This window comes from Eublepharis macularius, chromosome 19 (genome assembly GCF_028583425.1).
Source record: "Eublepharis macularius isolate TG4126 chromosome 19, MPM_Emac_v1.0, whole genome shotgun sequence".
NCBI classification, from domain to species: Eukaryota; Metazoa; Chordata; class Lepidosauria; order Squamata; family Eublepharidae; genus Eublepharis; species Eublepharis macularius.
The window spans coordinates 21,229,456-21,255,267 of NC_072808.1; the positions used below are offsets into that span (position 1 = coordinate 21,229,456).

At 50.5% G+C, this 25,812-nt stretch overlaps 1 protein-coding gene across 1 annotated transcript in view; it reads right to left on the reverse strand.

Moving 5' to 3' along the window:
- Nucleotides 1-7,347: 7,347 nt before the first annotated feature.
- Nucleotides 7,348-25,812, reverse strand: part of MAST1 (microtubule associated serine/threonine kinase 1) — a 67,661-nt gene continuing 49,196 nt past the window's right edge. Inside the window, exons 13-27 of the mRNA XM_055003408.1 lie at nucleotides 22,230-22,368; nucleotides 21,893-22,025; nucleotides 19,796-19,961; nucleotides 18,366-18,467; nucleotides 17,947-18,069; nucleotides 16,362-16,471; nucleotides 15,415-15,578; nucleotides 14,318-14,586; nucleotides 11,655-11,858; nucleotides 10,108-10,337; nucleotides 9,875-9,997; nucleotides 9,635-9,771; nucleotides 9,096-9,297; nucleotide 8,860; nucleotides 7,348-8,540 (exon numbers count right to left, since the gene is read on the reverse strand). Coding sequence (XP_054859383.1) covers nucleotides 7,438-8,540; nucleotide 8,860; nucleotides 9,096-9,297; nucleotides 9,635-9,771; nucleotides 9,875-9,997; nucleotides 10,108-10,337; nucleotides 11,655-11,858; nucleotides 14,318-14,586; nucleotides 15,415-15,578; nucleotides 16,362-16,471; nucleotides 17,947-18,069; nucleotides 18,366-18,467; nucleotides 19,796-19,961; nucleotides 21,893-22,025; nucleotides 22,230-22,368 — 3,206 coding nt within the window. The 3' untranslated portion in view covers nucleotides 7,348-7,437. The remainder of the gene's footprint in view (nucleotides 8,541-8,859; nucleotides 8,861-9,095; nucleotides 9,298-9,634; nucleotides 9,772-9,874; nucleotides 9,998-10,107; nucleotides 10,338-11,654; nucleotides 11,859-14,317; nucleotides 14,587-15,414; nucleotides 15,579-16,361; nucleotides 16,472-17,946; nucleotides 18,070-18,365; nucleotides 18,468-19,795; nucleotides 19,962-21,892; nucleotides 22,026-22,229; nucleotides 22,369-25,812) is intronic.

Sequence of the window (25,812 nt, forward strand, 5' to 3'; positions counted from 1 at the left end):
CTTCTTGTGCAAATCCATTCCACTCCCAACAATCTTCTGTTCATTGAATTTTTTGGAACTTAGCACTTAAGAAGAGGTAAGGGGTTGATTTTGTGTACGTAGATTTGCAAAGGAACAATGGGATTAAGGCCTTTTTCTCAACTCTGAATGTTTATTTTATAACGTTTTTTGCTGTGAAGAAGAGGCATGTGATCTCTGCAGACACAAATTCAGAGTTTTGAGAACTGTAAAACCAAGCATCTGTGATAATATCTTCTAGATGGAAAAACTGCCCAGTAATCTTATAGAAATCTCTGAAAGAGCATGGCATTGTGAATGAATTCTCCCACACATGCACCTTGCTTTCTTCCACTGAGGTTCTATCTCTTATGTGTGTTTGTGTGTTTTTAAGTAACTGGCTAGATGAAGTGGCCCAACTCAACCACTTGTAACCTGAATGTCTTCCCCATTTCACAGATACCCCCCCCCCCCCCCCAATTTTGATACTGCTTTCTGTACTGGTGCAGGGGATAAATGAGCGGAAGGGCTAGGACAGGTACCAGAAAGAGGACCCAGGAGTGTTAGGCGATTGATGGAGAATATGTGGGGAAATGGTCCATATTTGGAATACTTTGCCCAGAAAAGGTTAAGAATTTGGGCCTTTTTAGGTTAGGAAAAAATATGGCAGGAGGAATATGATTAGAGGATTTCAAAAATTCTGTCTCACAATAAGACAGCACCCCATTAAACTGATTAGTAGTGGGCTCAGCACACATAAAAGAAACCTCTTGCACAATGGATAATATGTCATGATAGCTGTGTACCGAAGCTGAAGACCAACCGCCCTCTTGTTCGTGAATGTGATGGATCTGAGGGACATAAAATGGCTGGTTAGACAGACCCATTGGGGCTATGATGTTCACAGAGTACTGGATAGGCCAGTGGGAGTAGTCTCTGAGTAGCAGCTGAGTAATGGAGGCAGGGTTCTGAATTGTTTTCTTGGTAAAGACATCACACAGGCCCAATGGCCCAGTTACGTTCAGTTCACATTCTCACTGTGCCAATATGGTTCTGTGGAAAGGGCCAGTGGGGTAGGGAAAACTCTGAAGTTCATGATAAAAGCTGAAATGTGGAGCCATGCAACTGGTCTCCCTTGCACTATTTGAACCCAACAGGGGATGTTAGAGGCAAGGGGGAGAGAAAGGGAGGGGGAAGTGCACGTGTATCACTTTAGCCTGATGGTGAGTTCAGACACAGTGACCTGGAAGAAAAGTGGACCTGGAAATGAAGAGCCTTCCAAGCATGCAAAACACGTACAAAAGTTCTTTATCACCGTTCTTCCACTGCCCCCCCTGCCTTCTGGAAACTAAGCTGGGCCATGATTCAGTGACCTAGTAATGGAATGATGTCATCCTCACGGGCTGCTGGTTGCCACGTGACTGGCTGGTCACCTTTGCTGCTGGGATGCTGTTGTTGACCAGGTATCGCTGAGTCATGGTAAGTGATGGCGACAGCCCTGCCTTCAGCACTAAGAGGGCATCTCCCTCCAGAAGGCCCTGCTTTCGTAAGTCCTGGAGGACTCATCTGGTAACTATCAGCTGTAAAGAAGTGTTGGCCTTATGGATTCCAACGTTCTGCCTGGGTGTTCTTGCCTCAGAGTCACGTGGACACATGAAGGTGTGTTATACGGAATCTGTTAGTGCATCAGGCTCAGTATTGTCTACTTAGACTGACAGCAGCTCGCCAGGATCCCAGGCAGAAGGTCTTTCACATCACCCACCAACCGCTTTTATCTGGAGATGCCGGGGATCAAACCTGGAACCTTGTGCATGCCAAGCAGGTGCTCTTCCACTGAGCTACAGCCCCTCCACGAGGGCAAACTCGGGGAGAGGAGGAGGGAGTTAATGGGTTACAGTGGGCCTGCAGGAACGAGGGCACTGAAAAGAAGATTCAGCATCTAAGACTTGATGCAAGTGGTGGTAGAGGCACCTTCCGACAGCCAGAACTGGAGATAAACATGAGATGCAAATCATGCCTGGCCAGTTGCTTGTTGATCTTCACTACTTCATGAGAAAGCAGAAGACGCACAGTACATGATGCTAACCACTCCACATTAATTTGCTGGTTTATTGCCCCATGCGCTGTGTGTTTCTCAGCTGCTGAAGCAGTTTTTCAGTTCTTTCATGCACTGGAAGTATGTGGGGAGGGTGGGAGGGATTCCACATCTGTATAATCCTGGTTGTGAGACTCTATCCTTAAAGGGTTTGGCATATTCAAGCCAGAAGAGCCTGCAACAATAGCTTCCAAGTGTTGCACCAAAGAGTCATCTTCTATTTCTCATGGGAAGTTTTATTATTCTATTTTATGTCATTTATAGTCTGCCTTTCTCACCGAGACTCAAGGAGGATTACACAGTGTGAGATTAGTACAGTCAATAGGTTTGGGGGGACAGGGTTGGCTCAAGGCTGACCACTTGGCATTTGACAAGAGAAATGGTCGGTGACCAGCACATCATTTCCACTGCCCTGGATGCCAATGTGCGGGAGCCACAGGGAGCTCCTGGGGAACTCATGAATGGCCCTTGCAAAGGGCATGGCGCACAAACCCATCAAACCCTCACGAGAGGGGTCCTTTTTCCTCTGGGCAGAACTGTGCCTGGGAGCCTCAAGAGGGGATGGTGCAGGCATGATCATAAGACTGCTTTCGCCTTCTGAGGGAGAGGGGCGGCGATTCCTTGCCATGGATGTAGATGGAGGAACTCAAAGACAGAGCAGGGGTGGGATGGGTGGGGCTGAGACATATCCGCATTGTTCCCATGAGACTGGAGAGGATCAGCCCCTTCTCTGCAGGATTCCGGCATGCGCGGTCTTCCTCTAGAGGATGGCTGAGCATGACAGGTGAAGAAGAGTTCCACTGGGGGAAGCTGGGCAGGTGGGAACGAGGCACTGACCAATGATTGTCTGACAGATGGAGAAATGTGCTTATCCAGTAGCTAAGCACTGTGGAAATTAAACATTTGTTCCGAACGAAGCCCTAAGCCAAGGAGGGACTGGGCCAAGGTTCCTAGTGTTTAAGCCCTTGGGAAGGTTGTGGAGCTCCACCTTTCAGGTTGCCAGCCCCTAGGGAACCATTTTAACTTCTTTTTGGCAGGACCCACTGTGAGTATGCAAGCATAGTGAGGGTGGAACATCTCTTGCCTCGCCACACAGTGGTGGAGAGACATCTTCTGTGGCTCTGACCCTTGACTTGTCTCCTTGCAGTTCAGCAGGTTCCAAATGTGGAAAACTTCAAAGGCCCTGGTCTACACGACCAGGTTACCCACACATTATTTCCAAAGGCTGACTTTCTGGCATCAGTTCTTTAGCCCCCTCACCCCCCAGCCAGAGGCACAGATTTACCAAAGCCGGACAATCTGGGCCTGCTTTGTTGCTTACTGATTCAACATGTTGACTAAGCTGTGCAGCAGCCACTCCAACCACATACCGATGGCAAGAAATCCGGCGTGGGTGCGCCTTCACCCCACTGGAGGTGACTTTGCTCTAGTTTCCTTGTCCTGACACATGGGGCCGTGTGAGACAAGCCTCACATGCACAACAGCTGCCTTGTTTGTAACACTAACCTCTTGGCACAATGCTCTGGCTGTTATGTAACCACCAGGCTGTAGGCTGCTGGCGAGAAGCCAGGCCCATCCGAGAGGGAGGAGGTTCGAAGGAAAGAGAGAGGAAGTTGTTCCACAGCCACATGACTTGGGCAGCACATGGCAAGAAGGCACTGGGCCACAGGGACACCCCCCCCCCCCGGCCTTTGCTTATGTGCACCTGGGGCTACAACCATTATCACATTTATACCATTAATGGCACTGAGGATTCTCTTCCCCCCGTTCCTGCTTTTCATGGCCTGGTTCTCTCTTCTGGAATTTGTGTGGTGGCATCAGAGAATCCCCATTCTCTTTGTGCCATCAGGCCTGGACTTTGGGGTGGCCCTCGGGGGCCCTGAGCCAGAGGCAGCTGTAACTTCACAGCTGAAGTCTACATTACCATCTAAGGGGGGGGGAGGGATGTATGTAAATCTAAAAGTCCTTCATTACAGACCACCCAGGATGCCCACCTTGTCAAAAGGATACAATAAGACAGAACGTGAAGAACGGACAAGCTGTACAGGTTGGTTTATTAACATAACAATGTGTCTCTCTTAATCAGCCTGCAGTTACAATAGCCACAGGTCACAGCTGCAGGCAGAACGGCAGCTGCCAGCTACCCGTTTCCTTGTGCGAGAGGTGGGCGATAGGCTGATGTCCACACTACAGAATGGATGTCAACATATTAAGGGTCCCTCATCAAGCTCTCATGCAAGTTGGATCTCCACCCGCACCTGCACACACACACACCCCTCTGCTTTCCAAATACCTTCCTCACTACTGCGGAGCAGCCGGGCTATGAATACAGTAGCTCAGGATTAGGGAAAATGCATCCTGCATCCTCTCCAGGTGAAGAGTTATGCCCCCTCTGGTTCTCAAATGACACTTGCTGCGCCTTGCAGACGTACCAGGATCAAGCTCTCACACAGCCACGACTCCAGATTGCATGATTTGGGGGAGAGGGAGAGAGCGCAAGTGCAGCCAACCAGCTCCAATTGTGTCCCAGTAATTCACAAGGCAGACTGCCACAGGACGCCTACAGGTACGGTTTTAGGTGGGTAGCCGTGTTGGTCTGAAGTAAAACAGCAGGATGTGAGTCCAGTGACTGTAGGGACCAGTAAGATTTTCGAAGAGTCAAAGCTCAGTATCTGAAGAAGGGAGCTTTGGCTTTTGAAAGATTACTCTGAAAATCTTGTTGGTCTCTAAGGTGCCACTGAACTCTCATCCTGCTGGTGTACAGGTACTTCTCTCTTTCTCTCACACACATGAATTACCTTTATGCTGTGTGGAAGCAGGAGGCCAGTTGAACAAACCTCACATGGGCCCCTGCATGGCATAACGCGAGTCATTCAAGTTCAAAGGAAGATCCGACTTTCCCCTGAAACTCCGTATGATTTCCCACCTCACCCAGGAGTGGCAGGCGAATCAGATGACTCCGGGTCCAGATCTCTTTAGGAAAGCAAGTGATTGTCCTCAGAAAAGAGGGAGGCGACTGTTCACATTGGTGGTGGTGTAGGAACAGAATGAATGGAACTGGGGGGAGGCTTCTGCCAACAGCTTGTGATTGCATAGAGTCTCTCTCCTTCCAGAGGTAACCGAAATGGGAGAGTGCCACTGGAAAAGGCAACGGGAGATGGACCAAGCAGAAACGGTATTAGTGCTGTGATGTTACCATCAAGACCGCATTTGGTAGAAGCCTAACGGGCATGGCATGATCATGCCCTTCGTGTTAATTTGGGGCTGACCCCAAATTATCTACCTTCTCAGGATCTCCAGGCAAAGGAGAAGGGCCAGAAGCAAAGGGAGGTAAAGCTAGTTTCTCATGGTGTATCACTGCTTTTGCTTCACCTCCCTCTGTCAGGATCTGAGCCTCAGAAGCTCCAAAGGCAGTCTCAGGCAAGTAGCCATGTTAGTTTACAGTAGGAGAACAAACTTGGGAGTCCAGCAGCACCTTAGAGAACAACGTAATTTTCCAGGGTATAAGTTTTTGTGAGTCATACCCTGGAAAATTCTGTTGTTCTTTGAGGTGCTACTAGCCTTCAGTTGCCCTGGTAACCCAAAATTGTGCATTTAACAGCTGTAGGACATGCTCGTAAGTCATTGTTCCGCTCCTAAATATCAAAATGCTGACACACCCTTCACTCAACCCCACACTCATGCCAGGCCCAAAGGACTGCTTAGGAGTGCCGTTGCCATAGTATTTTTGCAGCTAGCTGTAGGGAGGTGACATCAGTGGCTGGACCGTTATGACCCACCCACCCCATCTATGCTGCTCTGAGGATTCCTAGGTAGTCTACAGACAAAGAAAATCTAAATGAGGAATTTGGAAACTTCCTCCGCCACCTCCAATGCACTTGCTCAGTCATGCTCCGGAGCTTACTACACAACATGACGTGCCTGTTCTCAATCAACTTTATTGAAGCTTTTTGGGAAGTGTTCGAACTCACAGCCCAAGAGTCACGGGCGGGCATGATTGGCTGAGCTCAAATGGGAAATGCAGGGCTCACAAAGGGGAGTGGTGAAGAAGTGGGTAGCCATAGGAGAGTACAACATCCAGGGCGCACTTTCTTTCCTTTGGGGATCATTGGTGCCAGCCAAAGGACCGGCCTGCCTTGCTGTTTCACATGGACAGCCCAAGGCACAGTGGCTGCAGTGACTATCTAAAAGGCACCCCCTTTTACTGCTTAATATGGTATCTGACCCCACTGGAATGAACACCTAGCACAAGAGAGCTCTAGTCTCCCATTCTCCCAATTTTACTTGGGCCCCCAAAGCCACCACCTGACTTTCCATCTTGACAGGAAGACTGCCTTGGACTTCTCAAGGGCTGCAAGGAAGGTACCTTTTTCTTCCCAGGCATCAAGTCAAAAAAACCTAGCTCTTGTTGTGTTTGGAAAAGATCTACAAGCCCTGTAACAACTGGCAGGGCTAGAAATTCCAATCTGCTATTTCAATGGCTCACTTTAGCAGGATGTAATAAAGTCCCCTCTTTCCCCCCCAGTCTCTTGAAAAGCAAAACGGCAGATTCCAGGCCTCTGGCCACACTCTTTTAGCTCCCCTACGGATGATGGAAAGGAGAGCCGGCTCAGACTACCTGCTCTGGTTGTGAAGGATGGCACTTGCTTGCTTGCCTGCAGCTGCTGCCAGCACAGCCTGGCGGTGTGACTAGAGGGCCAGCACGGCCTGCTGAGCTATGCTGCTCCCTCCTCGGGACTCTCTGCCACATCCAAATCCCAATGAATCAATGACAAATTCACACGAAGAGTTGGATGCCCAGTTTTGCATGCAAAGATCCAAATGCAACGAGAATTATAATTCGGTTTTTGCACTCTGTGAGTTAGGAAAATCTTTTGCGTTCAAACTTAGCTTTCTATATGCATTCCAAGTTCTTAGTATCCTTTCCCTATGGATCTATCCCCTTTTTCATACAGACTCAACGGAGTAGCCTGATGCACGGGCAGAAGGGGGTGGGAGGGAATCACAGTATTAACCTTTTCATGTATAGCATAGTCTTGCTCATATATATATATATATATATATATATTTATATAAATAATATAATATAATATATATAGAGAGAGATATGTATAGGTACTTTACAAGGCCTAACACAGGACATGCCATTCACAGGGAGATGGCCGGGGGGGTGTTGGGGGGGGCTGTCACTGCCTCTGCCCTTCATATATACAGGTAGCTCAAAGCTGGGCCCCTCCAGTATGAATTACGTGGCTCTTTGGAAGGCAACAACAAGGAAGGGGCTCTGGGGATGTAGTCCTGGTGGCCAGTACAGCAGGGAAGGCGACCCCCCCCCCCCTGATCTTTCAGTGTGCTGCCCCCTTTTTTTCCAGCGTCAGGGGCGAGGGCCGGGGGGTGTCTCCTGCACACTTGCTTCCCGCCCCCAACATAGGCACCTCTTCTTTCCCTCGTTTCCCCTTTGCCTCCGAGGAGCCTCGCTTCAGTCCGTTCTTGGTCCCTTCTGGGCACAGGCAACTGGGCGTCTTGGCGCAAGTTCCCAGCGTGGTGTGCTCCTCCACAACTTCCAAGATCCATTTCTCCTTGGGTGACCCAGCCTTATCCTGGGAGGGCTCTGGAGCAGGCTTGCCCCGCAGATCGTGCTCTTGGCTCTCCTTGGGCTCCAACACAATGGGGACGGGCCCCCGTGGGGCCACCTCTGCCTCCCCACTGCCCTTCCTCCCTTGCTCGTGCTCCTGTACAGGGCTGAGGGCTTTAGCCAGGGCCCGGTTTGCTCCTGCAAACGCCTCCTCGGTTTGCACCGCTTGGCTCCTCCTGCAGTCTCCAAGCAGAGCTTCTGGCCCCCTTGCTTTGGTGCCGACCTCTGCAGCTACCTCCCCATCCCCCGGCCCAAAGCTAAGCGGGGATTCCTGCCGGCCGAGGCGCCTGGTGGCCAGCGGCTTTGGAGCCCCTGACTCACCAGGACTCTCGCCATCTGACTCGGCCAGGCTGTGGAGGCCAGGCTCGCCGTAGAAGTCTTTGCGATATTCGGAGTGCACCACCTCCAGGCTGTGCTTCCTCACCACCACCTTCTTCTCCGAGCTGAGCGGGGAGCCGAGCTTCTCTGCTGACTGCACCCGCTTCAGGAGGGGTGAGCGAGGGGGTTCGGCGCTCTTGGGGCGGGGCCGCACCACAGGGGGCGAGGAGTGCAGCTTGGCTGGGAAGCTCTGGGTGGTGTTGGAGCTGCCCACAATGTGGCCAGGTAGGGGTGGCGGCGAGGACTGTGTGGGGGAGGGAGTGTGTGCCAGAGGGGAGAGAGGAATGTTCCCTGCTGACTTGCAGCGGGCGGAGCGATACTGCCGGTGCAGCTTCGGAGACAGGCCATGCAGTGTGCTGGGGCGCATGTGGTGGGATGAGGTGGCTGGCGAGTTGGGGGTGCTGGAGGCGGGGGAGCTGCTCTGCGAAGAAGCACCTGCAAGGGGGACAAAAAGAAGAGTGTTTGCCCTCCTCCCCATAGGACCACTCAAAGGAAGGGACTCCCCAGGAGCCCAAACAACTCCTGGAAAAGGACAAACCACCCGGGGAGCAACACAATAAAGCAACCAATCAATGTGATAAAGTCGATAAATATAATCAAAGTGCAACTGTGCTTAAAGTGCCTACCATATATAGTTCAATAAGTATAACTGATGGTATAAATATATAGAGATCACATTACAAAATCACATTAATAAATATACACATAAATATAAATATAATTTTTGTTGCATGAAACTGGTAAGTATACGAACCCTCTTGTTTGATATAATAGTCCATTTCACTGTTACTTTAACAGATTATGGATGCAGAAGAAGTCCACATGAAGGCAAGTGTGTAAAAGCACATTGTTCAAAATGATTCACCAGTTCTCTTTTCTATTTTGACAGGTACTTAGCCTACTGATTGGTTGCTTTATTGTGTTGCTCCCCAGTTGGTTTGTCCTTCTCCTCCCCATAGGAGCAGGTGGCCCTCTGCCGCCTCCTGTCACCCCAGGATGCCTACCTAGGTATGCTGAATCAGGGGTGGAGCGCAGGCTCTGGGTGGGAGAACGGGCACCCAAGCCATGGGTGGGCGAGCCGGGCAGGCTGTCGCTGGAGGACAGTGAACGGTTCAGCGATGATAGGCTGCGGCTGGTGTGCAGCAGGTTCGACTGCTTGGTGATCTTACGGAACAGGGAGCTGCGTTTCTTGCTGCCGGGGAAGGAAGAAAAGGAAGGGAGGCGATTAACCAGAAGGTGGTCGCCCAACACACCTTGCTCCACCACTGGAATGCCCCCGCTCTTCAAGCTCCCCTCCTGCTTTTCCGTTGAAGGCACAAAAAGTTGCCTTGTTCTGAATCAGACCATCGGGGTCCCTCGAGGTCAGCATTGCCTGCTCAAGACTGGCCACAGCTCTCCAGGATCTCAGGCAGAAATCTTTTGCATCACTTCCTGCCTGGCCCTTTTAACTGGAAATAACCTGGAGTCTTCTGCATGCCAAGCAGAGGATCTACCTGCGAGCCGCAGTCCCTCCCTTCTGCACCCCTCACCTCTCCTGGCCTTCTTTGCTGGCACTCCTCTTGTTCCGCCTGGCCATCTTGGACTTGTAGCTGCTCTTGCGGGCTGGCCCGATCCGGATGGAGGTGTTTTCAAAAGGGGTAGTGGTCACCATCACCTTATTCCCGCTCTAGAAACAGGGAAGGGAAGCTGGCTGTGAGACTGCAGCAGAAGCCCTGAGGGCCAGGCTTTACACAGACTGGCAACTGCTCACCACCACCCCTTGCGCATACCTTCAAGATGAGCTCCACCACTTCAGTGTGCACCAGTCCATGTACTGGTTCGCCATTGACATGGGTGATGAGGTCTCCTGCGCACAGGCCTGCCTCGTGAGCTGGACCACCTTCCTCCACATGCTGACAGGAAAAGACGCAGAGATAACCCCGAGGCTCTTTCTTTCCCTGCGTGTACCCACGGCATCTCTGCTTTGCTGAGCATTGCCTAGCCGGAGAGCAGGGACACTCACCCAGACAATGTGATGCACGCTGTACACGTCACTGTCCCCCATGTACACCCGGATGGCACGCAGTGTGAAACCATACTTCTTCCCAGAACGCTGGATGGTAATGGGCGACCGCAGGCTGGTGACGGCTGGTGAATAGTCCCGTGATGGCGAGGAATCTCGGGATGACGGGTTAGAGGAGAGCGACCGGGGAGACATTGGGCTGGCCAAGGGGGAGCCGCTGTGCTGTTCCACTACAAGGGAAGAGAAGAACAAGGAGTAAGCAGGAAGGTCCCCACAGCTGCACGGCATAAGCATTGCGTAGTACTTCTTGCCTCCCAGATCTGACAGCAGAGCCCTGGAGCCCGGGCTCCCAGCCTGCTTTGCTCGAGCCCCCTGTTGCACTCTTGTCTTCACAGCTAGCCTAACAAAGGCCTCTGAACTCTGATCAATCTCAGTCCTTTCCCAGCCCCTGTTGGCAGAAAGGGAGCAGCCTAAGCCCTAAGGCAGGGAGGGCTCAGTCGGGGTAAATTTGAAGAACTGCAACTGTAGCTTTAAGAGCGAGCCTTTGGGATGAGCGTCGGACAAGGCAGAAATAAGCTCTCCTTGTTGTTCCGAAAGCACATGATGCCCAGGGGTACAGTTTGAGCTGGACAGGGAAGATGGCACCCAGCCACAGCACTTCATTACAATCTTTCCATGTGTAGTCTTAAGCACAGAGTATTGACTCTTGCCATAGAGCGGCAATTGTCAGGGCTGCTGCATGCACCAATTCTAAGCCATGGAATGTGGCACAGAACGCAGCTTCTCGAGAATCTCCCGTTTCATTTAAAATAAAACACAAGATTCTAGTCCTTATGGTTCTGAAGATACGCTTGCAAAATGTGGGCAACAGCTGGCAAAAATCCCAGAAGCCAGAGGCAATGGCTGAATAAGATTTTCTCAGCCTGAAGACGGAGGGGCCCTTCTGTACCCTGTTTAGCTCCTTCCCTTTCCCGTAGGCAGCAGAAGCAGAACAAATGGTGCAAAATAGCAGAACCTGCAGAATAACCATGCAAAATAAGAGAGATCGTGCAAATATGTATCATCTGCATAATTAATGCAGATTGCAGAGTACCACTTTTCCAGCAGCAGGGTCTTTACTGCAGAATATGCACAGCCCCAGCGACTACATTACTTATAGCAGAGGGTGGGTGCAGCATGCAGGGTAGGCAAGGAAAGGATCCACTAGGGGGCCTGTTTGAGGGGGGGGGGAACAGCTGGCAATGGGAGCATGTTCCTACTCGAAGGTGGACAACCGACTCTCATGGGGGCTGGACGGTCTTTACCAGAATGCCCCCTTGGAATCATGCCAGTCTGGTGGGGGGATAGTTCTGCGCCAGGTGGGTGAAACACGGGAAGGATGCTGTGGGGAAAGAGGGGCCGTGAGTGTGTGGGGCAGAAGATCCTGGTGCCGCTGGAGATCGGTGGTGGTTTGTGGGCACGGGGAGGGGCAGGTCCAAAGTGCAGTGCTGAGTCCGCAGGTGTAGGTGTGGGTGCAGCGGAGGGGGCGACGAGGAGGAGGGCCGTACCTGTGGGGATAATGACGGACAGCGCAGTAGCGGAGGCAGATTTGATGACCTTGCCCCCTGTGCGGGAGCTGCGCTTCTCAGCCGTGGAGTCCCCTGAGAGCTGCTGGTGCCGGGCCCGACGCAGCACCAAGTCATTGGTAGCTTTGGGGGCTGATGGGTCCAGCTCCTTTGGGGGCTGCAGCTCCCCCGCTTTTGATTTATCGCCTATTGGGGAGTGGAGAGAGAGGGGTGATGACACCAGCCCTGCACCACAGGACCCCCCCTCCAGGGACCCCCGCATCGACACCAGGGCCACCGGGCACCGCCTCTGGCACTGCCCACCACCCCCCAGGAGATCTCAAGCGCTCTGCCCACGCTTCACCTTTCCTTTGCAAACAGTCAGTAGACATCCTGCCTCACAGGGCAAATCTGTACATTCTCAACACAAAAGGCAGGATATACAGGGATGTTTTGTGCCACCCAGAGGCCTTGGGTCCAAGCGCCACTTTGGTGAAGGACGGTGGGAAAAGGGGAAAGAGATGGCTTGCTCACCGGTCAGCACACCTGACCTTGTTACTGCTAAGCTATCAGCCCTCCTCACTGGCAATCCAAACCCACAGACCAGGCAGGGCGGCTTTGGGGCAACCGGGGCTGCTGCAGGAGTGAAGACGCCCGGCTGGATCCTTCAGGCTGCCAAGCTTGGCCACACTACCTAGGAGACTGCTACCCCATCCCTTCCTAGTCATTTCTCTATAGCATCTGTTCAATTGCACTATGATGTTTCATGAGGTTTTTTGCAATTCTGTAATTATAAATACATATTTTTTTCTAATTTGTGATTTGCATTACATGCTCCTTTGCCTTCTTTCTTATAGACCTCTGGTACCTTTGTACCCCCTTTCCCCCGCTGTTACTCCTGAAGTTTCCACCCTTTTGTTTTCAGCTAACTTATATAATGTCACGCAAAAGGATATGAGGGATCCCCCATCTCCGTCCCGCTCCCTCCAAAAATGCTATGCGGGAGGGCAGGGGGCAACTGCCTGTGTGCTGCCTGTTGTGGTGCTGCATGCCACAAGCCAAGGAACCCTGCAGCTTGGCCTCTCCATTCTGCTGAGACAGAGCCCTGCCCTACGGGGTTGTGCTGCTAGACGTGCCTTGTGTATTTCAGGACTTTCCAGACATCTGCGCCCGTGACACTTCCAATAAAATGTGAAAACAACCTCACACGCCAGCCTGGCCCGGAGAAGATGTTTCTACAAATGTAGAAGGAAACTGAAATACTGGCAGCATTTGCTCATTTGAAAATCTAGTGATTCCTCAGAGTGTTTCAGCAGTTACGGCTGGGACGACAGGGGCTCAACAAGAAAGAGGTCAGGGCGTTCAGTTGCAACCCAAGTGTGGAGGATCTGGCGGAGGGACCAGCTTGTGGCACGCAGGTGTGGGTCAGCCAATAAAAATACCGATGCACTTGCTTGACGACATTTTCTCGGGGCTTCATCAAGTGATTTTCACCCCCACCTGTTTCATTCTTAGCATGAGAGCAGCACTTGTGGCCCCAGTCCAGTACCAGCGGCACACAAACCCCAACACTATAGAACGGATGAGAGGAAATTCTGCTGCAAGAAAGGGATAAATAAGCCTTCCTACACTGAATTGGGGAAGGGGGGGAGACCACACCCTCCAAAGAACACAGTTATCCCCGCCCCGCAAACCTGGGAGAGAAAATGGTTTATGAAACGCCTGGGAGTTACTGGGTGTCACTCCATACCCTTCTTTAGCACTTGCACGTCTTGTTTTTAAAGGGCTTCACAATTATTCCCTCATTTCTGTGGCACACCAGGGGGCCGCTCAGCTCTACCATGAAGCAAAAAGTAAAAAGAAGCAGCTGCCCCAAGGTGGCAGATTCTGGGCACCATTAAGGGTGGCTCCAAATGGACAGACCTGCCCCACAGGGCATCCCATCAACTGGGAAAATCTCCTGCGCAAGGCCTACTGTGAAAGATGGGATGCTGCACCGATGGCTGGGATTCACGGGGAAAGGATCAACACTCTGATCTCCTGAGTCATGCACCAAAACATCTATTGCCCAGGCCTGTATGCAACATCTGCTCCTGACACTGAGTCAGTCACTTTGCACAGAGTGCTCATGATTGCAAGAGGTGTACTACCAGGGAAACGAGACAGAGAGAGAGAAAGAGAAACTGCATCTTCCAAGAAACAAAACTTTGCCACTCTGATGAAGTCAGGTGAAGCACGAGTTCTCCTGAACCCATCAGCAACGGTTTTGTTATTGCATCATAAAACGCTACAGGCGAAATGACTGCTTGAGAGGGAGCTTGGACTGTCAAAAGCTCGTATCCTGGAAATCTAGTTGGTCTTTAAGGTGCTACTGGATCCGAATCTCCCTTAAAATGCAACTCGAGAAGCTGGAACCTTTCTGCAGAGGTTTAAATGTCTTTGGCTCCACTGTGCCCTCTTCTCCTCCTCCTCCCCAAAAGGTGTGAGGTCTCTTTTTGGGCCAAAATGCATCTCCCAATGGAGGAGATGGAAGGAATTTTTGCCTTGAGAAAAAAGCAAGAAGAGCGACAGTGACCTATTTCATGGTAGCCTCTGTCACTCCTTAACCAACCAGAGGAACAGCTTTCCTGAACAGGCCCTCCTGCCTCACCTTTGGCATTGCTCACCTGCCTCAGCCTCCCCAACAGCAGGACATTGCCCCACATCGGCAGTCGCTCCCTCGCCGCTTGGCTTGCTTTCAGCCTCCAGGGTGGCCCCTGCGGTCCCATTTTCTGTGGCAGCCTTCACAGGCCCTTTGGCCAGCGTTTCACTGTCAGTCTCCAACGGCACGGCAAAACGGTTGGTGTCCATCAGGGCTGAAAAGCGCCGGCGTGCGCCCAAGGGGGGGCTGGAATCACTCTCTGTGTAGGACGACTCTGAGGCGGAGAGGCGCTTCCTGCGAAACAGACTTTGATCGTTATGGCTTAGCCAAATGATTGTTTCAACACTGACCTGAAGCCTAACCAACTATGGCTCTAATTGATCTTATTTTAATTAATGAGTTGAAATTTTAATGGGGGGGAGGGGCTGGGGCTATTTTTGAAGCTCTTCTGTTCCCGATATGTCACTGTAATAGTTTCAGGTGAGTAGTCATGTTGGTCTGCAATAGAACAACGAGATCTGAGTCCAGTTGGGCCTTAGAGACCAACAAGATTTCCAGGGTGTGAGCCTGCGAGAGTCAGAGCCCGTGGAGCTCTGACTCTCGAAATCTCGGTGGTCTCTAAGGTGCTACTGGACTTGACTCGTGTTGTAATAAAGAATGGAAAAGAATAAGATGGATAAAAATAGCTCTCCACTCCCCACAACAAGGAAATACAGCTTTTGTTTTTCAAATTGTATATAATCTCCCTCAATCGATTAACAGGGCTCTGGGGTGTTTGTAGTACATAAATTTCTTTCAATAGAATGCATAGATTTAATTGATGTACTGGGTTAGGGAGATGCTGAATTAATCCAGCCTTTAAAAATCAGATGATGCTGTTAAACCCCACGGATGTGTGAAAAGATGTTAAGGACTTGCTTCTCCTTGACACCAGCTAAGAACCGCCAAGTCCCAGAAATCTGAGGGACAGAAGGTGTGGCTTGATCCCTTGAACATCCTAGAAATCCCGTGTTCATCTCTCAGACAGGAGGCAGGAACTATATCCCCCAAATTCTCCCCATCACTTCCACTGAGTCCAGAAAAGAAGCGGCTGCCACAGGAAGCTCACTGTGTGGGACTCACATCTCTGGAGAGTTAGTGCGCCAGCTCTTGTCACGAAGGGTGAAGCTGCCCAAGCTCTCCCGCTTGCTCACTTTCTCATCTTTGTGTTTGTTGCTCTGGTCTCGCTTTGTGACTCCAGGGGGCTTCGGCTCATGCTGGGACAGGTGCTCCATGCTGCTGTACACCTGGGTGGGATGAGAAAGATGACAAAAGGCATCGGATAAGGCAGCTGCACACCCAAAGGGCTTTGCAGAAGTGTGTTTGGATCGTACAATGACCTCTCGAGCCTCCGGGCCAACCAAAGAAACTATGGGTGCCTGAAACAAAACCCAACAAACAAATCCAAATGGCACCCTCCTCGATAATTAGCTCGAGGCACTACCATTCTCTCAACCCTGCTGCCTATTCATTTGTGCAAATGCCAGTGCAAAAGCTTTATTTAATAACAACAACAACAACAACATTCGATTATATACTGCCCTTCAAGACAACTTAATGCCCACTCAGAGCAGTTTACAAAGTGTGTTATTATTATCCCCACAACAATAATCACCCTGTGAGGTGGGCAGGGGCTGAAAGAGCTAGAAGCTGTGACTGATCCAAGGTCACCCAGCTGGCTTCAAGCAGAGAAGCAGGGAATCAAACCTGGTTCTCCAGATTAGAGTCCTGCGCTCTTAACCACTACTTCAAACTGGCTCTCTCAGAGGTGGCTGACAGCCAGGAAGGTGTAGTGGTTAGAGTGTCAGATGAAGATCTGGGAGATTCAGGTTTGAGTCCCTGCTCTGCCATGGTTAGGCTCTGCCATGGTCAATCACTCCCACTCAGCCTAACCTACCTCACAGGGTTGTTGTGAGGATGAAAATGGAGGAGAAGAGAATGATGCAAGTAACTTTGGATACCCGCTGGGTTAAAGCTGTTGAAATAAATATATACATGAAAACTTGAATTGCAACAAGCGAGGACTCCACCTTGCTGAATCGAGGGGAGCAGGATGAAAACTGCCGGATCTCCACTGGCTCGTCTTCGGTCGTGTCATCCTCATCGTAGGAGTTGATATGGTGGTAGCGGTCAGAGCGGGCTGCACGACAACAAAAAACCTGCTGGAGCTCACAGAGGGCTTTGGTGTCACCCCAGGGGTCTCTCCCCATCCCAGCAAGGCCTGGCCCAAACTGCTGGAAGAGAAGCCCCCTTCAGACTCCAACTGGGTCAGGAGAAAGGCAGGCTGATCAGTTTTTGGTAACTAAACCAACATCTGTGTTCATGAACTCAGGTAAAAAGTCCCATTCCAAACAGGAAGAGAACTTCTAAAAAAGAAACTCAGAAGAGGAATGGTGTCTTGGTACCAGGAATGGAAAAGAGGCATTCCTGTATAAATAGCCCCCCTTTCTGGCAATGTTCATAGACCTGTTGTTGAGAAGTAAGATTCTCAACAACAGGTCTATGAACAGAAAACACACAGCCCCCTCCTCTTCCAGAAACAACTCAAGCCCACCGGTACCACTAAGCACCATTTAAAGCTCTGGGCCAGCCTCCGTTGATGGGCAGACCAAGGGTGGCCTCAATTTTATTTTCCTTCTTTTTTAGCCTACCTCAAGAGCTTAGAAGGAAAAATACAGAAACTCAAATAAAATCTTATTAGTATGCAAACTCAGCTAAATACCAGCTGCTGAACCCAAAACCTGTCACATTTTAGCTGATTACAGCCATGTCAGTTACACCTCAAGAACCCTGGGCAAGGAGATCATTCCAGCGGCAATAATGCCAACTGGCTAGAGGATATTATGGGCTGCACTGTCTTCGAAAGAATCATCAGATCTGTGCTTTGGTAAACCTCCTGAGGAAGGAAGTCCCATGGATGCTGGGTACCCCCATCTTCCTCTCACCACCATGCCTTGAATACAAAGGGAGTCTTTTGCAGGGGAAAGGGGGGTGGGTGGCCCTTCATGGGGCGTGGCTGGGGAGAGTGGTATGTGGACAGCAGAAGGTGGAAGTGGAGAGCCAGCCCCGATCAGTTGGTTAATGTGGAATTTGGGAGTCGAAAGGGGCAGCAGTTGCTGCCAAAACTACCTATGAGCCTAGCGGCACCCAAAAACTAGCAAGATTTTCATTGTCTTCCTATCTGTGGTGGGATCATTTGTGGACTAGTTGACTAGAATCACAGAATCATAGGGTTGGAAGGTACCTCTACGGTCATCTAGTTCAACCCCCTGCACAATGCAGGAAATTCACAACTGCCTCCCTCCCAAACCCCCAGTGACCCCTGCCCCATGCTCAGAAGAAGGCAAAATACGGTCAGGATCCCTAGCCAAACTGGCCTGGGGGAAACTGCTACCTGACCCCCAAGGTGGCTATCGGTCTTACCCCGGGCATGTAAGAAGGGGCCACAAGAACTAAGCACTGTTCTTGCCCTCCCTCTCAGGATCTGCCTGGGTTCACAGAATAAGCAGCGTCGTGGACTAGAGTCGCCTGCGCCTTCAAGGTGCTTCAAGACTCCCATTTGTTTAATTTATTTTTGCCTCAGCCGACTGACATGCCCCCCTCTGCAATACTTGCTGTCAAAATAGCTGGTGTCTTCCTCCGACTCCAGGTGGGGGATGAACTCGGCTTTCTGCCTCAGCAGACCGTTCCAGTCCAGGTCCTTGAAGAAGGAGTGCTGCTTCACCTCGTAAGCGCCACCTGCAGAAGCAATTGACAAGGCTGCTCTCTCCAGGACGAATCAAACGGGGGGCAGCGGTAGCCGGGGACCAGGACAGAACGGCAAGCTGTGCCACCCACCCACGGCAAGCGGGTGGGTGGGTAGGTGGCAGGGTATTCTTGCCTGGAAAGGTTCTGCTGCTACACAGTGAAAACCAGGCATTTCTGGAGTGCTCTGAAAAGGCTCCCAAGGACCTTATCAAACCCATCGTTTGTCAGCAAGAGAAGAACTCAGGACCATCTCTCATGGTAGCCCGTCCACCAGCACCAGGGCTTACCTGCACCCAGACGGAGAAGGGGGCTCGTTTGCAGAAGGCAGGAGATGAGGTGCTGGGCATCCGCGGGAAGCGCTTCTTCCCCTTCCGGCCATAAGATGTCATCTGAAAGCCGCAACGCAAAGGGAAGAAGGTCATCTGCTGCAGAAACCTCTGCCAGGGCTGTCTCACTTTACCCAAGCGAGCAGAGGAGGAACCCCGGAGGGAAAACCTAATCTGGGGTGTTGGGCTATGCTGGTGTTTGCAGCATGGGACTTCTCCAACACAGAGTGGGTGTTCATATTTTAAATCTGAAGGCCTGCTTCCCCCTACTAGATGCCCATTTGCTGCTGACGCTCCACAACGGAGCTTCTTTTTGCTGGGCAGGGAGCTGGCCTCTGTCTTGTGGAATGGGCTGCCACTAGAAGATACGCAGGACGTCCTCCTCCCCGGCTGTTTTCCAGAAGGGCTTCAGAACTCAAAGAACTCTCAAAACTGGTCAGTTGGGTTCTGACGGTTTGGATTTGTGTTTTTTTAGTGTTGAGGCGGCAATTTTCATTTCTCTGTTTTAAATTGATTTTAATGTGTTGATAGGCTGGAGCACCTTTATCGGAAAGGCAGTTTTTATATACGCTTCCGATAAATAACAAGTAGGTGGCTGTGGCTGCAGTTTAAACATTATTATTTTTTTATATAATTTTTTATTGGGTGGGTCATTATACAAATATAAAAACATACACAGTTAACTTTCCATCATATTGTAATACCCCCCCCACCCTTTCCCCCCCTTTTCCGTTGACTTCCGACAGTTTTCCATTCCCTTTATTACCTCTTAAATAAAACCTTAACCAAGCTAAACTATATATAAAATAATAATACCTATCTAATGATAAATACCATTATCTAACATTCCATATCATTTAGTACTATCTACCAATAATATCCAGCTGCAGTTTAAACATTATAGCTATATATAGAAATCCGTATTTCGAAAATGATTCCAACCTGAAGCAGGCAGGCAGCCCAGAGGAACCTCCGTCCCAAAACTTCACTCTCTGTTTCCTGTGGCCCTCCTTACATCTTTTTTCCAGGATGGCAGAACCCCGCCCTGTCCAAGCCCAGTTTCTCATATGTATGTGTGTATGTGTCATCAACTTGCAACCAACATATGGTGACCCCTGTAAGAGGCTTTCAGGGAAAGTGAATGGCGAGGTGGTTTGGAATTGCCTTCCTTTGCAGACTGCCTTGGTGATCCCCTGTCCAGGTTCTGACCTGGCTTAGCTCCTCAGATCTCACAAGATCAGCCCCATACCATTCCACATCCACAATTCCTCATGCAGGGGCAGAAAAGAAAAGGGGCTCTCTCATCCCCTTAGCCATACTTCCAGCCAGTTCTAAGGCCAGTGAGTAACTCATGGCTGAGCCACAGTGACCAACACCAGCTTTCCACATACCGGTGATAACTTGGCCAAACAACTCCTCAGGTGTGTCTCCGAAGAAGGGCACACAGCCCACGAGGAACTCATACAAGATGATGCCCATAGCCCACCAATCTACTGGCTTCCCGTAGCCTTGGCGAAGGATCACTTCAGGAGCAATGTACTCGGGAGTGCCACACACCTGCCGAAACATCAATTTCCATTTAGCTAGCATAGATCTATCAACGGCCCTTGAGCCTCAGGCTCCTTACCTAACACACAGTCTGGGTCAATTCCACTGACCACTTTGTGGAACCCTGGATGCTGCAACCAGGGCTAAGCCTAGCCAAGCCTGGACCTAAGTAGGATGGAAGAACATCGGGAACCACATGTCAGATCTTTCGAGTTCTCCAAAAGGAGGATGCACACAAACACAGACAAAGAGGGAAACTACATGAGGCGCCCAGGTCCTGCAAGGTTCCCTGGGTAGTGTAGACTTACAAAGAACAGCCGCTTGATGGGATTCTCTGTCAGGGTGAAGAGCGGTGGAGGGGATTCTCTCTCTCCCTTTTCCTCTTGCAAAAAGCCACCCTGGATTTCCTGCCTCCTGTTACGCCCCCCGCCCCTCCAAACTCCTGGAGGAAAACCCGAGCTGAGGCTTTTTGCAAGAGACAGAGAGCAAATCCTGCCCCCTACTGTTCTTCCCCCAGCAGAGAATCACATGGACCGGCTGTTCTTTGTAAGACTACACTACCCAGGGAACCTTGAGAGACTCGACACATGAAGAACACGTGTCAGGCGTCTTGTGCAGTTAGGCTCAAACAAACCAAGAGGAATCACCTTCTTTGGCTCCTCTTCTTAGATAATTTACTCTGCCCATTTTTATTGTCTGTGACTAACAATGCAATCCTAAGAACATTTTTTCCAGAGTAAGACGCGTTGGACCTGCGTGGGATTCTGATTAGACCTGCATACAACTGATCCCTAAAACTCCTAACAACCATAATAATCATAATATGGAATTAAGAAAAACTTTTTAATTAAAGTGTTTATTTGATCATTCTTAACAGTGACTACAGGTAATAGGAAAACTTCCTGGGTGAAACATTTCCCTCTTTCACTCCAAGACAAGTAACATTTCTGGATTTTTTTTCTTTTGGTCGAATCGATTAATAATCCTAGTTTATAGCACCGACAGGAATTTATCGTTAACTTTACTACCTCTGAATGCAGAGGTAGTAAAGGTTCAGAGACAGTAGACCTCTGAATACCAGTGCCTGAGGGCAACATCAGGGGAAGGCCTTGGACTGCACGTTCTGTTGTCGGCCCACCAGAGTAAATCTGTTAAACAAAAGGACTAGATGGCCCAGTGGTCTGATCCGGCAGGGCTCTTCTGAGGTTTAATACAGTGGGGGGGTTCTTCAGAAGCGAATGCGGAAGGGCTGCAGCAACTGCCTCCCCCCCATACACAATGTCTTAATTCGAATGGGAGTTCTTACGCCTCCTGTCCAAAACAGCAAAAGGCAGAAACGGTAACATTCCATAGAAAAGTATTTTCGATGCAGACAGGCTTTCAGATCTGGGAAGTATACGGATTTGAAGTTCACAGTGTAGATTTTTCGGCTAAACATTAGGAAGAACGTCCTGGCAGTTAGAACGGTCCCTTGGTGGAACAGGCTTCCTTGGGAAGTGGTGGGCTCTCCTTCTTTGGAGGTTTTTAAGCAGAGGCTAGATGGTCACCTGACAGCAATGCTGATTCTCTGAACTTGGGCAGATCATGAGAGGGAGGGCAGGAAGGGCTATTATCAGTGCTTAGTTCTCACGGCCCCTTCTTACATGCCCAGGGTAATGGCCATCACCACCTAGGGGGTCAGACAGCAATTTTCCCCAGGCCAGTTGGCTAGGGATCTTGATGGTGTTTTGCTATCTTCTGGGCATGGAGCAGTAGTCACTGGGTGTTTGTGTGGGGGAGAGGTAATTGTCAATTTCCTGCATTGTGCAGGGGGTTGGACTAGATGACCCTAGAGATGCCTTCCAACTCTATGATTCAGGCTAGAGTTTTAAAACAAGGGAAGAAGATGAGAAATTGTGGTCAGCGAATTGAGATCTTATCCCATACATCCCTGCTCCCACCTGTTTATCAAGGAATTCCCGTGCATCCTTCTCGATGTGGCCTTCATAGAGGTTGGTGGTGAGACTCATTAGCCCCATCTTGGAGAGACCAAAGTCTGTCAGCTTGATGTGTCCCATGGAAGTTATGAGGAGGCTGAGGAGACAACCAGAGAACAAATGAGAGAGACCGGCAAACGTGTCATGGCCACCCCCTTGCTCAAGAGGTGACAGAGGAATTGGGGCGGGGGGAGGGATCAGAGCAGCCCAGCGAAGAATGCTGCTGCTTCCCTTAAGGGAACAGAACCTTGGGAGGGAGCTGCCCCTCTGCCTCCCATACTGAACGCTCTTCCTCTCCTACTTGTCTGGCTTCAGGTCCCGATGGACGATGCCGTAGTTGTGTAGGTACTCCAGGGCGAGAACCGTCTCTGCAAAGTACATGCGGGCCATCTCCACAGGCAGTGCCCCGATATTCTTCAGCAGTGTGGCACAGTCCCCACCTGCTGGAAGGAAGGCCTATGTTTAGGGAGAGGGCTAGGACTGGCATTTTGGGCCAACTGATACACCCATACTGATCTGAGCTTTGATTGAAATTGCAATGGATTTAAAACTATTTAATTATCAGACTTCCACAGAAACAAGGATTGTAAGGTACACGCCTGTCAATTACAAGCTAGTAGAGATGTAATTTCCACTGTACAGCTTCTTTTGAGTCACTTTTGCCTTTACAAACTGCATGTATGCCTTTTCAAAAACCATCCAACGCACTTTTGCCAGATGTGTCCAACCTGAATGTCTTTTTCACTGGTACTGATGTTACTACCAAGGGATCCAGGGGGGCCTACATGCATGTCACTGGTAACAAGGGCTTGTGATGCTCCAGGGTAAGAGTAGGAAAGCTCACAGGCCTGGCCACAGCCTCTCCTTTTGCTACCTCCTGCAACAAACCCACAGGGAAGTTGTGTATCATTCATTTCATGGGCAAAGACCAAGGTGGTCTACTGGAAAGGATTGTATGTATGAATTACTTGTGCCCACAGAATGAAGGACACACTTGTTTGCTCCTGATTCTTTGAATCGTATATTGTAATTTTTACTCACCATATATAATATAAACTTGTGTCTTAGACTGGAGTAGGTTACGGTGGGCTTCTCTTTTTGGTTATTTAGGAGATTCGAGACAGACAAAAGGGCTTCACACAAGGGATAGACATGTGGAGCTCACTGCCACAAGATGTGATGATGGCCACTGACTTTTGATTTAGGGAGGGATGGGCCAGAGTGAATTATGGATGCTCGGTTCATGATGGAATGGGTTCAGAAGCAGCATGCCTTTGATGGTGAGGTGGACTAGCCACGTGGTGAAGGGGAGGGCTGCTTTGCAGGGCCTGCTAGGGGGCTTCTCCGTGGCCCCACTGGAAACTGGATGCTGGCTTGGACGAACTTCTGGTCTGAGTCAGCATGTTTACTCTTACATTCTTAACTCTATGTACACACATCCCCTTTCCGGAGTAACTCCCATTTAAGCAGACCTCCTATGGCCCATGGTTCTAAGAGATGCCTCCAGAACTCTGCAGCATCACATAGAAACATGGAAGCATAAAGCTGAAAGGGATCCCAAAGCTCATCTAGTTCAACCTGCCGCATAATGCAAGAAAGGCACAGCTACCTCCCCCTGCCCAATGGCTGCTGCTCCATTCCCAGAGGAAGGCGAAAAACCTGCAGGGTCTGCAGCCAATCTGGCCTTGCAGAATATTCCTTCCTGACCCGAAGGTGGCAATCGGCATTACCCTGGGCATGTAAGAAAGGGCCCCGAGAGCCGAGCGCTGGCTGCCCTCTCACCATCTGCCTAAGATCTCCCCTCTGCTACAGAGGGACGCTGGGACTGAAACATTCGGCTTTGTGCTCCAAACTCTTCTGCTACACTGTCAAAGTCCTGCCCTGACGTCAGATGATATTGATGACCGTTTTCAATTCTACTAAACACCTTGCAATGGGGAAAGAGGTAAGCCAGGGCAAAACATTCCTTTTTACCCAGGCTTTGAAATAAGGGGTTAAAGTTTAAAAAAACATTTTTGGTCCACTCTACCCTAAAGATTGTCCTCTTTAATGTTCTGCCCCATTTTTAGTGCCCTGACCTAGGTGGCCCAGGGAAGCCTGACCTCATCAGATGTCAGAAGCTAAGCAGGGTTGGCCTTGGTCAGTAATTGGATGGGAGACCTCCAATAAAGATGAGAGTTGCAGAGGCAGGCAATGGCAAACCATCTCTGTTAGTCCCTTGCCATAAAACCCCCATAACAGGTTTGTTACAACCCTTTCTCTTGAGTAGATTTTGCCTTTAATCTTTCTCTTACACCCTCTGGGTAGATTGCTGCCACCAGGAATATTATATTACAAGATATTTTATTTAAATTTCCCCTTTAGTAACATGCCCAAGCGTCAGGCTCCTTCATGGTTCTATTTGGCCCTGAGGAAAGGAATGGGATGTCAGGGCTTGCCGTGGGCACTGCTGGGCAGGGAGCCGGCATGCCTGGCTCTGACCTCAAAGGGGTGCCAGGGATACTGCAGGACCCTGCTCTGTGGAAGGAGGGGCAGTATACATCACCCAGACTCCCTCTCAGTCCACTCGCTGGCCTGCTCAACCTGCTCCCGTCATCCCCCTTAATCTCCTCCATCTCCTCCTTCATCAACTATCCTCCTCACACTCCCTCGCTCCTCTCCACTCCATCACTCCTATACAACCCACCCTGCCCTGTGGGTGGACTTCCCTTTTATCCTTCCCCTGAGCCACCTGTCAGCCACGCCCTTCTCCTGCCTTCTACCTCCAGCCCTCGCTGGCTTGGGCAGCTACACCTGTGTTGGCTCGGTTGGAAGCACTGGGCCGGAACACCCTCTGGCAGGCTGCCAAACGTCTCCTGCTGGGCTGACTGCTTGAAGCAGGCACAGCTGCATCTCCTTGGCCAGCAGCCCAGCCTCTCACACAGAGTGCTGCAGTCAGCTCCACCTGGGGCGGTTCTGTTCCTGGCATCCCCTGGAGCAGGCCCTTGCCTCCTAGCTGGGCTGTGGACTGGGGTGTGGCTCTGTGCTGCTGTGGCTGCTTCTCTTCCCTGGCAGGTAAGGTTCCCGTTTGGCTACCCACTGGCTGGCTGTCCCGATGGCTTTCGCCCTCCCCCTCTGGGTTGTTCCCACTCTCCCTGCCTGGCTCCCTAGATTCCCACTGGAGAGTGGGGCTAGCTGGCCTCCACCTGCCCCTTCTAACCCTTTGGGGCTTGGGTGTCTCTTTCCCTCCCTCCCGTGTGGGCAGGTTCCTGTCCTGGGCGTCTGCTGGGGTGGCAGGGCGGCTGTCCCCCGGCTGCCTCCCGTCTCCTTCTCCCGGCAAGTCTGGGGGCTGCACCTAAGACCCCGGACATGGGATATAGGAATGACAGATACTCTGGGATATAAAACAAAAACAAAATAAACATTTATTTTTATAAGAAGCATATCGGTTTCATATTATTTCTAAAACTTGATGGTTTCAAAAGAGTAGTTCTCAATTCTTAAACGTACTTTACTTAAACCCAGTCACACAGATCTTCTCTCAGGCTTCACACACAGATTGCCTGCTTTTGAGATTAATTTCTCTCTCAATTACAAGAAAGACCTTTTCTCAGGCGCGCACACAGTTTGCCTGCTTTCTCCTGACTGAATGTTCTTTCACAATCACACAGTTCAGGCTTCCACACAGGTGATACGTCTCTCAGACAACATAAACAAGCTCAGGCTGCACACAGCTTGCTGCTTAAACCAGACTCAATGTTTTTCACAGAAATGCTTAAACATGCTCAGGCTGCACACAGCTTGCCTCTGTTGCCCTGACTTAATATTTTCTCTCCACTCTCAGTCTAAAACCGCCTTCACTCCGCCCACCCTCTCAGTCATCAACCAGTCATCTCACTCACTCG